Source organism: Gopherus evgoodei, chromosome 9 (assembly GCF_007399415.2).
Source record: "Gopherus evgoodei ecotype Sinaloan lineage chromosome 9, rGopEvg1_v1.p, whole genome shotgun sequence".
Taxonomy (NCBI): Eukaryota; Metazoa; Chordata; order Testudines; family Testudinidae; genus Gopherus; species Gopherus evgoodei.
Window position 1 is genome coordinate 26,118,462 of NC_044330.1, and position 14,653 is coordinate 26,133,114.

The 14,653-nt window shown below is 40.3% G+C and overlaps 1 protein-coding gene across 1 annotated transcript in view; it reads left to right on the forward strand.

The window, feature by feature from the left end:
• Positions 1-440: 440 nt before the first annotated feature.
• GPR149 (G protein-coupled receptor 149) overlaps positions 441-14,653 on the forward strand; it is a 42,287-nt gene continuing 28,074 nt past the window's right edge. The window contains exons 1-3 of the mRNA XM_030576605.1: positions 441-1,406; positions 2,464-2,656; positions 6,399-6,871. Of these exons, the coding sequence (XP_030432465.1) occupies positions 441-1,406; positions 2,464-2,656; positions 6,399-6,871 (1,632 nt within the window). The remainder of the gene's footprint in view (positions 1,407-2,463; positions 2,657-6,398; positions 6,872-14,653) is intronic.

Here is a 14,653-nt window from a genome sequence, read left to right on the forward strand (position 1 = left end):
CTGAACCAGTAGGGCTTGAGCATACCTGACATTCTGCCTTCATTTCAACTGAACTCTCGAGTAAGGCACATTGTCTGCTATCTGTCAAAAGTGAATGGTATTTTATTCCTGCAAGAGCCCAATTTAATCATCCTCTTGTACTTGGAAGGATTATAAAGAACCAGCTCAAACCCCAAAGTGTGTTTTAAGGAGGAATTGCTTTTTTATCTGCATCATGTGCTCTTTGGTACATGTGTAAATGTTTCCTTTGATGGAGTTTGCTTTTTGTGTGTGAGTTATCCTGGGCATAGAGGACACACACACCTGAATGTATCCTGATCAAGTATCCAAAAGGAGAGTCTATGAAAACAAAGAAGAAACTTCTGATGTCGAGCAGTTCCGATTCATCTGACAAAAACTTGCGGAGTCGGTGAGAAGGCAAAATAAAATCCCTAACAACCATGTCGGTAACACCTAGTCATTTCCCACTGAATGGGACAAGCCTCTTTGCTGAAAATCATGGCATTATGGATATAACCAATGGACAAAGAACTTTGAATATCTTTCTTTTTTGCTTGACATTTATAATTACGCTCACTACCCTGCTGGGCAGCATTTATTCACTAGTTTCCTTACTGAAAATTCAAAACAAAACCACACTTTCAATGATCGTGACTTCCTTATCTGTGGATGATTTGATAAGCGTGGTGCCAGTGACTATCTTTATGCTCATGCAGTGGTCAAGCGAGGCGCTCCCCCAGCCTCTGTGCACCACATCAGCGCTGCTTTATTTATTTCAGGGCATTTCTAGCAATCTGAAAGGTACTCTTATAGTTTCTTACAACTTCTACACGATCAACAAAACTGTGATGTGGAGTCAGCGGACCTCCAAACAGCCAGTGAGCATGATATGGGCCATTCTCACTATCTGGATTGTCAGCTTGCTGGTGTGCATTTTGCCTCTCTGTGGTTGGGGCACCTATGTCCCCACCTCTTGGGGTTGCCTCACAGACTACACCAGTTCCTACGTCCTGTTTTTATTCATTTTCTACTCGCTGTGCTTCTGCCTCCTCACTGTGCTTTCTGTCCCTCTAACTTACCAACTGTTGTGCTCAGATGAGCAACAGCGTCTTTATGTCGATTACCAGGAAATCACCCAAGGCTATTTCACTCCTGGGACGCCCCCAGTCTGTAGCACCGCCCTATCCCTTTCTCCGGAGGACCCCGTGGATAAAACCTTGAAGCATTTCCGAAACACCTGCTCCAGCTCGGAGATGGCATTCAGGCAAAGCCCAGCTGAGAGCTGTGGGCTGGACTCCCATTGCACAAACAGTGTGCAGAGCAGGAGCTACACTGTGGAGTTTGCTCAGAAACGATTCTCGCTGATTCTTGCATTGACAAAAGTCATTCTCTGGCTTCCAACAATGGTAAAAAGTCAGACTTCTTTGCATATTTGTAATGATTGATTTACACAGGGACCGAGTTTATGTGATATTAATTGAAACAGTCATCCAGCAATTATGAGCTGCATAAATCATATCCATAGAATTCATTTCAAACAGAGCTGTGTTTGTGTATGTATTTATCTTGCTTTCTTCAGGATTGATACATTCATACAAAAAAAGTGCATTTTAAAAATGAAAAGCCAGATTCATCATTGTTTTTCCAGTTTTACATCAGTGTAACTCCACTGAACCCAGCAGAGAGCTAGGCTAAAGGTAGGGGTGAATCAGGTTTTGTGTTTCAAGCAGCCTGGCAGGCATTAGGTTGACTCTGAGATCTGTGAGTTTTACTAAGGCAGATTTTTTTTCCCTCCATCCTCACAGTTCTGAGTCACACCCTTTGCCAGTCATCTCTGGGTAAGAAACTGAAGCTTGTCTGAAAAGTGATGAAGAATGTTTGTATTTTTGTAATTGTTGAAGCGTTACTACATTTTGATGCAATGTATGGGAAGGATAAATATAACAAAGGATACTTACAAGTGAGTCCTTTGCTGGGCATGTGAACATGTTGGGAATTGTTCAGTGTCATCCTTGTCCTATGGATGTGTATGGAGTCAGCCTCTCAGCTTCTTTCCATAAAGAATGAGAATTATAATGTGCATGAAGCCCAATCCTGCCTGGCACTGAGGGCCCTCAAACCCCATTGACTTTGGGAGTGGAGGATGCTCAGCACCTCACCGGATTGGCTCAGTAATCCCTAAGAATTGCTTGGAATCTGAGCTGCTTCTTTGGCAGACCTCAGGCATCAATATTTATCATTTCATTTTCAGTATAAGGCATTCTGAGAAATAGAGAGAGAGGGAGAGGGACTGTATAAGGACATTTGTCTTCTAGCGTCTGTCAAAATCACAAAGCCTAGCGGGAAATCAATGAAAATCTGTGACCTCTATTTTTGTCACATTAACAATGTGATGCTTTTGTTATTCCTGGAAATTCAGTATGTGACTGAAGTGATTTAATTTCTTAATGTTCTGCTTTTCAGATACAGATGGCTGTCCAGCACATAGTGGGTTTTCAAAGCCTTTCCTTTGAGACATTCAGTTTTCTGCTGACTTTACTAGCTGCCACGGTCACCCCTGTGTTTGTTTTGTCAGAACGCTGGATCCACCTGCCCTGTGGCTGCATCATTAACTGCAGGAGGAATGCATATGCCATTTCTTCAGAAGAAAGGAAGAGTAAGTGCGGGAGGTTGAAGGATGGGATATTATCTTAAGTGATGTTCCATATGGCAACAGACTGTTAGAGTAAATTTTATAGTAGATTGCATAGAAAGTTGTCTGCAACAGTAATAATACTCTGCACTCCTGTAGCATATTTCATTTGAGGATCTGAAAGGTTTTCATGGACATTAATTAAATAAGCCTAACAACATACCTATAAGAGAGGCTAGAGAGTATTATTATCCCATTTTACAGTCAGGGAAATTGAGGCACAGAGAAGTTAAGTGACTTGCCCAAGACCACACAGCGAATCATTGTCAAACCTTTTAACAGAAACTATGGGTTCAACTCACTCCTCCTCTAGCCTCTGGACAATACTCCCTCCCTAGAAAAGCACATCTGCCACAATGACATGCATTAAGAAAATACATTGACTGTGCTAAATAAATTGGAAAGACAGGCAAAAACACCTCTGAATTCTGAGTGACCATGCCCCTGAATTACAGGAATTTTGTCAATGAGAGAAAAAGCCCTTCGCATCCTACTGCTCACACATCCATCCACTGAGAGGCCTTCGGTGTCGACAGGACCTCATAGCCACGGCAAGGTGTTGCAATTACTTTCAAATATAATAATTATAATAGTTTTCTGTATTAGCCATTCAGCAGTGACCCATAGAAAATTTAAATCAGTTCCCTAGTTATACTGGTGTAACTCCATTGACTTCAGTGGGTTTACTCCTGAATCTCATGGGAGTAAATGAGAGGAGAACAAGGTTCACGATCTTCAGAAAAGTACTTTTTGGGTCAAGTCATTTGTTCTCTCTGAATTGGATTCGTCTTTCAAATCCAGACCATGAACTTTTAACCACTATCCCAAGGAGAGTGACTGCAGTTTGTCAAGAAAACTATTCATTCCAGATACAGCTTTGCTCTGAATCTAGTCTAATACTTACAGAGGTAAACTTATGATGATGGTAAAGAAACAATTGAATGATAATGTAAATAGTAGGGCTGTCAAGCAATTAAAAAAATTAATCGTGATTAATTGCACTGTTAAGCAATAATAGAATACCATTTATTTAAATTTTTTGGATGTTTTCTATATTTTAAAATATATTGATTTTAATTACAACACAGAATACAAAGTGTACAGTGATCACTTTTTATTTATTTTTAATTACAAGTATTTGCACTGTAAAAAATCTGAAAGGAATAGTATGTTTCAGTTCATCTAATACAAGTACTATAGTGCAATCACTTTATCATGAAAGGTGAACTTACAAATATAGAATTATTATAAAAAAACTGCATTTAAAAATAAAACAATGTAAAATTTTAGAGCCTGCATATCCATTCAGTCCTACTTCTTATTCAGCCAATCACTCAGAAAAACAAGTTTATTTATATTTGCAGGAGATAATGGTGCCTGCTTCTTGTTTACAATGGCACCTGAAAGTGAGAACAGGCACTCGCATGGTACTGTTGTAGCTGGTGTCGCGGGATATTTACATGCCAGATGCACTAAAGATTCATATATCCCTTCATGCTTCAACCATCATTCCAAGGGACATGCATCCAGGCTGATGACGGGTTCTGCTTGATAATAAACCAAAGCAGTGTGGACCGACGCATGTTCATTTTCATTATCTGAGTCAGGTGCCACCGGCAGAAGGTTGATTTTCTGTTTTGGTGGTTCAGGTTCTGTAGTTTCTGCATCGGAGCGTTGCTCTTTTAAGACTTCTGAAAGCCTGCTCCACACCTCATCCCTCTCAGATTTTGGAAGGCACTTCAGATTCTTAAACCTAAGTCTCACATTGGTACCTTCTTTGTGTTTTGTCAAATCTGCAGTGAAAGTGTTCTTAAAATGAACAACATGTGCTGGGTCATCACTCGAGACTGCTGTATCATGAAATATATGGCAGAATGCAAGTAAAACAGAGCTGGGGACATATAATTCTCCCCCAAAGAGTTCAGTCACAAATTTAATTAATGTATATTTTTTAATGAGTGTCATCAGCACGGAAGAATGTCTTCTGGAATGGTGGCCAAAGAATGAAGGGGCATACAAATGTTTAGCATATCTGGCATGTAAAATACCTTGCAATGCCAGCTACAAAAGTGCCATGCAAATGCTTGTTCTTGCTTTCTGGTGACATTGTAAATAAGAAGAGGGCAGCATTATCTCCTGTAAATGTAAACGAACTTGTTAGTTTTAGCGATTAGCTGAACAGGAAGTAGGACTGAGTGGACCTGTAGGCTCTGAAGTTTTATATTGTTTTGGTTTTGAGTACAGTTATCTAAAAAAAAATCTACATTTGTAAATTGCGCTTTCGCGACAAAGAGATTACACTACAGTACTTATATGAAGTGAATTGAAAAATATTTCTTTTGTTTATCATTTTTACAGTGCAGATATTTGTAATAAAAAATAATTTACACTTTGATTTCAATTACAACACAGAATACAATATATACGAAAATGCAGAAAATCATCCAAAATATTTAATAAATTTCAATTGGTATTCTATTGTTTAACAGTGTGATTAATTGCGATTAATTTTTTTAATTAATCATATGAGTTAACTGTGATTAATCAACAGTCCTAATAAATAGAAATGGGTTTTTTTAGGATGTTCATACTAAAGGCTATTCTGAATTTTTAATAGAATAATTGTTGAGTTTGTAATTTCACACTTAGTGCTATCTTTTGAGAAACAGAATCTGTATGCTGAATAAAGACACTAATTTATAAATGGTTCTCTGTACTTTGTGTCTTAAAATGTTCTTAGGTAGATTTGCTTTCATGATTTGATAAGAGACATACCTTTAATTACTGTATCTAGTAATAAGAAAATGGGAATGGAGGGAGTTTATGGTAGGGGAAAGAAGTAATTAAGGGAATATGTGTCAGTAAAGCACTCTTACCTTAATTCCTGAACTATTATACCATCTAAAATAATTAGCCAGAGTACTGATGTTGGGATATAATTTTATATGTGGAGTGTATATATCGTCTGTGTATGAAGATAAGATGATTATGGAATTAGTTCACCTACATGATTGTCTTCTAATGTAGGAATGTATTTTTCTTATTTGCCTCTTGGCACTGAAGTACAGTTCTGATTGATTCTCAGAAGTAGAATGTAGGGAGGCTGTGTAATCGCTGGAGGTTTTTAAGAATAGGTTAGACAAACACCTGTCAGGGATTGTCTAGATAATACTTAGTCCTGCCTCAGTGCAGGGAACCAGACTAGATAACCTATTGAGGTCCCTTCCAATCCTACATTTCTATTATTCTAAGCATATTTTTTTGAAAGCATGTTATGTTATCTTTTTGGGGTTTGAGGAATTTCACATTAGCTGATATACTGCAAAATGAGCCATTTGGTTATTTACTTCTAGTATAACTTTTATAAGGCTTTTCAAATCCCGTTCTTTAAAAATGATGGGTGAAACTATTCCTATTTTCTGGCAAACAACCACCTTCAAGACATAGAAATTCCAGTATGTTTTGACAAAGGAATAAATAAGCTAATTATCTGTGTGTATATAATGCTATGGTTAATATTTAATTTTCCATAATAATTTATACATTATAGATACCAAAAAGTCTGTTATTAAAAGTAACGAACTTGTATTTTAGTTTTAAATTTACAGATAAAATTAGTTCTTTTTTAAAATATATTTTCTAATTGTGTTTCTTGTATGTAACTTTTTAATATTTTAATTATAGAAGCTTTTCTCTTTCTGTTTAGCAAAAAGGAGAGGTTTTGAATTCAATCTATCATTCCAACAAGGTTATGGAATCTACAAGATATCCCATGAAAACCACCACCATGAAGATGATGGTGATGATAACTCTATATCATATCACAATCTGATGAACTATGACTGTGAAAACACACAAGAATCTCAGAAAGATACCAACAAAATCCTTAAATCTGCCAAAATTGAGTTCAGCACCATTCCCACAGAGGATAGCTCCATGTTTAAAGATTTCAACAAGGGCAAAAATATGGAGACTAAACAAGAACTTGGCAAGGACAAAAGCATGGACTGTCTTCTTTCAGACAAACTAGAAGCCTTTAAAAGAGAGGAGGTCAGAAACTTTGACAAATCAACATTTTTTGAAGCGCAGGAAAGAAGGCTGTCTCACGAGGAGAGCCGTAAACCAGAACTCTCAGATTGGGAGTGGTGCAGGAGCAAATCTGAAAGGACTCCTCGTCAGGTAGAGCATGGTTTTGTTCTTCATTCCTTTTTTCTTCTTTTGAAGAGTTTAAAGAGTTCTTATATAAAATCGTCGTAAAATACATTTCTGATTTTGTTGAAAAATTCCCTCCAGCTCAATTATTTGTAATAAAAATGCTAAACAGGTTCTAATTCCAGACATATAAAGCCGTATATTTTGGCAACCTCTACTCACTTCCCATCTATTTTCTAATTCTGCTCTTGGAATTGTGTCCCATTTGAACCGGTAGTCATGGATTTTCCTTATGTAAAGTGCTACATGTGTTGAGGTGGTTCACTATAATAAAAAGTTCAGTGTGAAGGGTTTAAAATGGTTTAAAGTTTACATTGTGACACAATGCATCTATTAAACTAAAGATCAGTTTCAAAAGCAGTTTTTAAATGTATGCCAACACTTTTTCATGCCTAAATTTTGGATGGGCAAAAATGTGTAAGCATGAAAAAATGAATATGTAGAAATACAGGAGTGAAGAACATATGTGCAGAAATGGGTGTGCCTAATTGTAGAAGTTCAAAATACAGTAACGCCTAACTTAAAGTCATCCCAGTTACTATCATTACGTTGCTGATCAATTAGAGAACATGCTTGTTTAAAGTTGTGCAATGCTCCCTTCTAATGTAGTTTGGCAGTCGCCTGCTTTGTCCACTGCTTGCAGGAAGATCAGCCCGTTGCAGCTAGCTGGTGGGGGCTTAGAACCAGGGTGGACCCGCAGCCCCACTATCAGTCTCCCTATCAGCTCCCCGCTCCCCTAAGTTCCCTGTGCAGTAGCTGCCCAGCAGGCTATCAGTTGTCGGCAGTTCAGCTGTCCTTCTTCCCACTGGCATGTGCTGCTCCTGCCCTCTGCCTTGGAGCTGCTCCCTGAGACTCCTGCTTGCTGTGGTGGGAAAAGGAGGAAGAAGGGGGCTAATGTCAGGATGTTCCCCTCTCCCTTGCTCCTGCACCCCACTTACCCCATCTTCCATAGAGCAGGGGGGACACACAACAGGGCTCAGGACGGAGGGAGCTTTCTGGCAGCAGCTGCAGCTTCAGCAAGCTGATCTAATTAACAAGGCAGTGTACTTAAGAGTAGAGTCAGCGTAAGTAAAGGGGAAATGCACATCTCTTTCTCACACACACACGGTGTGTGTCTCTGTCGGTGATGCTGTCTCCCCTCCTTCCATTCCTGCTGCCTTATAGAGTGTGAGAGTTAACCCTTGAGGGCTCAGCCAATTGCTTGTTCATTTAGGTGTAAGGCATTCGCTGGGAAATATCCCACCTTCTGACTCCTCTACCTCAACCAAGCTTCACAATCATCATCGCTGTGCACCAGTATTAAACTGTTTGTTTAAAACTTATATTGTGTGTGTATGTTGGGGGTTAGGTTCCAGGAAATTTTTTTTTCACCAGACAAAAGACTATATTAATATATAATATATATTATAGTCTTTTGTCTGGTGAAAAAAATTTCCCTGGAACCTAACTCCCTCATTTACATTAATTAATTCTTATGGGGAAATTGGATTTGCTTAACATTGTCGCATTTTTTAGGAACATAACTACAACGTTAAGTGAGGAGTTACTGTAGCTATAAAATATAACAGTGATCTTAGTTGATTCACCTCTGATGTGTTAGTTCTCTAAAAAGGAAAACAAAATCAAACATATCTGAAATCTCTAAAATAAGCATTAATACATTCTGCATTTCATAATTAAACAATATATAGATGCTTTAATGTTTTGAGCTTTTGCATGTGTAGCTTTTCCTATGAGACTCTTGTGTGTGTAAAAATGGATGCATTAACCACACAGGGCAAGATTATGGCCCTTGCTGTATGCTTGTACAGGGGAGTAAAGGATATAAAGAGCCCTCTTTTTCTCCTGCCTTTGCTACTAGGGCCAGCTCAGGCTTTTTTGCTGCCCCAAGCGGTGAAGGAGGGGAAAAAAAGCTATGATCGGCGACACTTCGGCAGCTGCTCAACCGCACTGTTTCATTCCTCAGCGGCAATTCGGCGGTGGGTCCTTTGATCCGAGAGGGCCAGAGGGACTTGACACTGAAAACCCAGACATTCCGCCCATTCCCATTGGCCGCCCCAAGCACCTGCTTTGTTCGCTGGTGCCTGGAGCCGGCCCTGCTTGCTACCCATATTGAGGAGAACAGCTGCCATCAGTCTCCTCCCACTCAGATGGGCAGGGAGTGCATGGAGCCTTGGATTCCCCCCCTCAACATGCCAGCCAGTGCATCTGAGCTGGCACAGAGGGAGAAGTAAGCTGTCCCAGTAAAAGGGCTGGCACTTTACTTTCCCCATGGAGAAAGAGAGGAAAGGGACTGAACTGTGACTCTGACATGAGTTGTTTTTACTCATCGCAGACTGTCAGATGGGAATCTCTCTCATGGTAGATGTTTTAGCAGAAAACCCAAATGAAACGTGACATCCTTTGGATGACATGCCAGGTATTTATCCATACATACAACTGAGTGAAATGCAGTTGACTGTGGATTTCAGTATGGGTATCAAGATTACCATTCTTTTTGACCCAAAACGTTGCAAGTTATCATTATCACTTTGTTTGCTTTATAACTTGGATGGTTACTAACAATAAGCAGTGCTCAGGAACTGGTTAGTCTTCCAGAGCACTGTGGAATAACTAGTTCAAGATAAACGCCTTATATATGTCATTTTAGTTTAATGATCTACTAGGTGTCTGTAAACTGGTCTCTTATTGTCCTATTGGCATAGGGCCTGATTCTGTTCTCACACTCAATTTACAGTGGTTTAATTTCATTGACTTTGATGTAGTTAATTATGGCTTAGACCAGAGTAACAGGGGTGTCAAGGGCATAGGATGTATGTCATGTAAAACTGGGCTGGTCCTGATCCTGCAATCTGGACTGACTCATATGACTGCAGAGAGTCCTACTGAAGTCATTCTAGTTTCTGCATGGTGACTGGGATCTGCCCATGGGTATCAGTTTGCATGACTGGGGCCTACATACTCCCTCTTCCACAGGCCCCAGCACTCATTCGTGTACTCTCTACCATGCTGATGACATATCAAGAACTGTTGTGACATAAAATGAATACTGATCTCCTTAACCTGGTGACATTTTGCTCTGAGAGCTCCATTCCTAATGCCACTGCACATTCTTGGGTGTTGGGGACACGGGAGTTTTTACATTGATTTCTGACTATAATTGAGTTCAGTACCTAAAAGAATTACTGTTACTGGTGATTTGTAACAATGGCACTGATAATTTGAAATGGGATTAAAAAAAATAAGCATGGGTATAGAACAAACCTACGCCACATTAATGTCTTGTGTACTATATCAAGGACACAGCAAACCTCAAACAGAAATGGGTACGACTATTTGATTTTCCATAATTAATGTGTTTATTTTAGGGGGGTGGAAAGGCCTAACAAGAAGTGATGCTAAGGAAAATCATGTTGTGCCTAACAGAAGGGAGAAAATATTGTTAGCTGAGCTCATCTGTATTGAATGCAAAGATTGTTGGTAATGCAGTCAATGAGCACTTGGATTTTCTGCCTCCTAAAAGTTAATGATTATGAACTAAAGGCCAAATATTGGCTTCAGGATACATACAACCCTCAGCTATATCTAGAATGGAACCTGTAGCGAGCAAGTGTCACGCCTCAATCCTGTCTCCCCCATGACTGTTGAGTTTACAGTCCAGAGACTCTTTATGTGCTGAGCTGTGGAAAACATTCCAGGACTTGTTTTAGGAGTGATAAAGGGTAATGCATGTGTTGTTATTGCAGAGCCCTATGATCTGCCCATAGCTTGCATATGCCTTCTCTAGCTCAGAGTGTTCATGCTTCTGCACACGATTTTTGGCTTGCCTTAAATAATGCCAATAATTCTATTTTAATAAGCATGAATGTGTGCCCCTTTTCAAGTTAAACCCCATGGAGACTCTTTGAGGGGAGCATTGCCTACTTTGTTCTGTGTCTGATAGTCTAATCATTGCTGTAAATTGGTTCTGAGATGCTTTTAAATATCAGTTTTGCCTACGCACTTTCAGATGTCACCAGGCTCCTTCGGTTAAATTCTGAAGGATGTGATCTGAAAATGAGATGTCCAAGAACAAACAGGGGCGCACAGGCAAAAGATTGTAATGCAGACACGAATACAGAGCTTTCTTGATTGTTGAATTAGTGGTCAATTTGATCCTTCATTTTATTTGATTGAAACCTCAGGAATCAGGTCACTTATTTTGTAAATAAAATTTCTGACCTTGATTCTGATTGCATTTGACACTGAAGAGTGTTTAATTAGTTCCTTGGCCATAGGAAAAATGCCATTTCGTCAATATAGTAGTCTCCTACTGGCTTTTATACAGGATTGTAACACTGAAGAAAAACAATAATCTCTCTCTTTTTTCCTAAATGAACAAGGAAAATATTACACATAAAATGGAAGACTAGACTGCTCAAGAAAGATGGTTAAAATTAAAAAAGCTGTGTTACTGCATCAGTGACATTATAGCTGGGCTGTGTGAATTGTTATAGGTCCACTGCCCTCCAGTGGTCACACATAAAAAACAATCAGTTGCCTATCCAAGTGGTAGGAAAAAGTGGAAGATTCTGTAAGCTCCTGGAACACATTTCCAGGGGAGGTGCCAGAAAGCAGGAAAAAGGGGTTAATAAGCTTCCTGGGAAGAGAGGAAAAGTACCTGCCACACCCCACAGGAAATATCTAAACTGCTTAGGTATGAGGGGAGGAGATAACAGCTGGGTCTGATTAAGAAAGTAGGCTTTTGAAAAAGGCAGGATTAGATCATGGGTGTGGTCATAGCTCCCAGGGTGGAATTTGCCTTTCCTATGAGAACCACACCTATAGGAGCCAGTGCTCAAGAGCATGATGGGTGAGACATTGATCTTGGACTGTTTGGGATTCCTTGTCCTATTTGTGTAGCATTCCCTGCAGAATGGGGAATGTGGTGCGAGTTGTGTTTTCCAAAGGGTCAGAGTCTAACTGAGAGCAACATTGGGGTCAGGAAGGAATTTCCACTCAGGTCAGATTGGCAGGAACCTTGGGGGTTTTCGCCTTCCTCTGCAGTGTGGGGCACGAGTCACTTGCTGGCTTTAACTAGAGTAAATGATGAAGTTTTTAAACCAAGATTTGAGGACTTCGGTAACTCAGCCAGAGGTTATGGATGTATTACAAGAATACATGGGTGAAGTTCTATGGCCTGCGATGTGCAAGAGGTCAGACTAAATAATCATGATGGCCTTAAAGTCTGTGTCTGAAAGGCTTTTATCAGGACCTACAAGTGGAGGGGTGTGCCATCGTTTGTTTGAACCCTGATGTCACCTGAAACCCTGCTGGAGCTACCACAGTGAGCTCAAGTTAAATCAATAGGGGCAGATATTTGGGGCTGGATGGCTCCTACCTGTTCATAAAATAAAAGAGACCATTTGAATATGTTGGATTTACTCTCCCTTTTTAAAAAAATGCAAGTGTTTGGTCACTTACAGCCTGCAGTGGTCAACAGTTGTGCTCTTAGCAAAAAGTAAATGATTATTCAGCAGTTTTAATGTATTGGCCTTTGCTCACATATCTTGTATAATCTAACTGACAAAGTCAGATTATGCTGTTGTAGGTTTATCACTAACTGTGACTGTCTTTGCAGTAGCCTCCAGTCACTTTTTCAACAAGAACTCCTCTACCATGTTCTTTGGCTGTCCTTTCAAATTACTAGTCCTGTTGTGACTTCTGCTTATAGCTAATGCCAGCATCTCTCTGTGAAGCAGCTAGCAGTGACTGCATGTGGCTGGCTTCCTTTGCCCTAAAGACTGTGTTCGTCACCTCTTAGACAGACTACTTCACGACTTGCCATTGCCCAGAATCCCAATTGGTGCTTTACTGACATTTCCAAATTCTAACACAATGTGTGGTTGTCAGGCTATTGTGCTTCGAAGGTCTAAAGTTCAAGATGCTAGTTACAGGATCTCTTTGTTTCTGACATTCAACTCTAACTTGCAGATCTCCACAATGCTGACATTTGCCCCATTGCTGAGAAGGGCAAGATAGAGAGATTCCCACCAGGATTAAAAGCAGAATTAAACTGCTGGGATCTTGGGCTGACTTGGTAGATGAATTCAACAGCAAAAAGGATTGTACGTGATTAATAATACATGTGGGTTAATTAATGTTTGCAAAATGCTTTGAAAAAGCAAGATACAGTATAAGTGCTAAGCAATATTGGGCCAAGTCCTCAGCTAGTATAAATCTGCATAAGTTCATTGACTTCAGTGCAATGGGATCAGCTCTCAGATCTGTAAAGAGGAATTTTAATAACTTAGTACGAGGGACATAAACTTAAAAGTGAACTTTAAATATTGTTGCAACCAACTAAGTGAACATACATTTTTATGTGTTGAATATCCAAATAGCAAAGGACCTGGGACACTCAGCCTAAAAACTAGTTTTGGGCTAACTTTTCAAAAACTAAATATCCAGTATTCTGCGGGTTATACTCATTGGAGCAATGGACCTGAACCATAAGGATGAGGACAGGTGTCATCTAGTTGTAAAGGTTTTTTTGAATAGCTGTTTCCAAAGGTTCTGAAAAACAATAATGGTAGAACTTTCAAAATCATGTAATGTTCTTTGGCAAGGGGAATGATCAACACTCCTTTAGCTTTATACTGGCTAACTTACGTTCAGGAGGTGCATTGCAACTGGTCTTGATGCCTTTGTGCTAGGAAGGAGCATGTTTTGCCATATTGCTTCCTGTCTGAGAGTGGAAGGGGTCCCATTTCCACCATTTAAGTGCATGTTATCAGACAAGAATGCTATCGGTTCTGTCATATTGTTTTCCTTATGACAGGTCAATGCTATGCACCAGTTTCAAGATCTGGATACAATATGAGAGAAAAGCAACATGGGAGAGAGAGGGAAAGGGGAGTACACTCACATACACGTTACTTAGAGCAAAATAGTTTTAAGTCCACTTTGTTAAATGGCAACTCTCAGGAACCAGTTAAAAAAGCACTATTTAAATGCAGCATAGAAATCAAGAACTCACTTCTCTAACCGAACATAACTTCTTTTTCCAGTCTACCTTTTAGGGAGATCAGTAATTAATCTCCCACCCTCATTCTCCTTCACCCAATTAATTGCAGTCAGCCGGTCCTAGTGATTACATAACTGCTCTTTAACAGCACAGAAATAAATGATTACTACAAAGGAGCAGAGTATGAAGTGTTCTGTTTTCATACCCAGGTTCAAAACCCTGTGGTCACTCTATCGTAATCTCTAATGTTTTGGGCTAGCCCTGCTGATTATGTATTGCAGTACGTTTTATATGGACTCCCATCAAAATGAACGTGGAGTAGATTTGACTGGGTCCCTTCACAGACTGTTGTCTCACTCTGTCTTTGAGAGTTGACCCACATGCTACTGTACCAGTTTGGGGTCTAATACAGGGGTGGGCAAACTTTTTGGCCAGAGGGCCACATCTGGATGGAGAAATTGTATGCAGGGCCATGAATGTAGGTCTGGGGGGGTTGGAATGCAGGGTGTGGGAGGGGGCGCGGTGTGCAGGAAGGGGCTCAGGGCAGGGGGTTGGGGTGCAGGAGGGTTGCAGCAGGGGGCTGAAGGCAGGGGTTGAGGGATCAGGGCAGGGAGCTGGAGTGAGGGATGCAGAAGGGGTTCAGTGTGCGTGCTCTGGCCCGGCATGGCTTACTTCGAGTGGCTCCAGGGTGGCAGCAACTCCCTGCCTGTCCTGGCCCCGCACCACTCCCGGAAGCGGCCCGC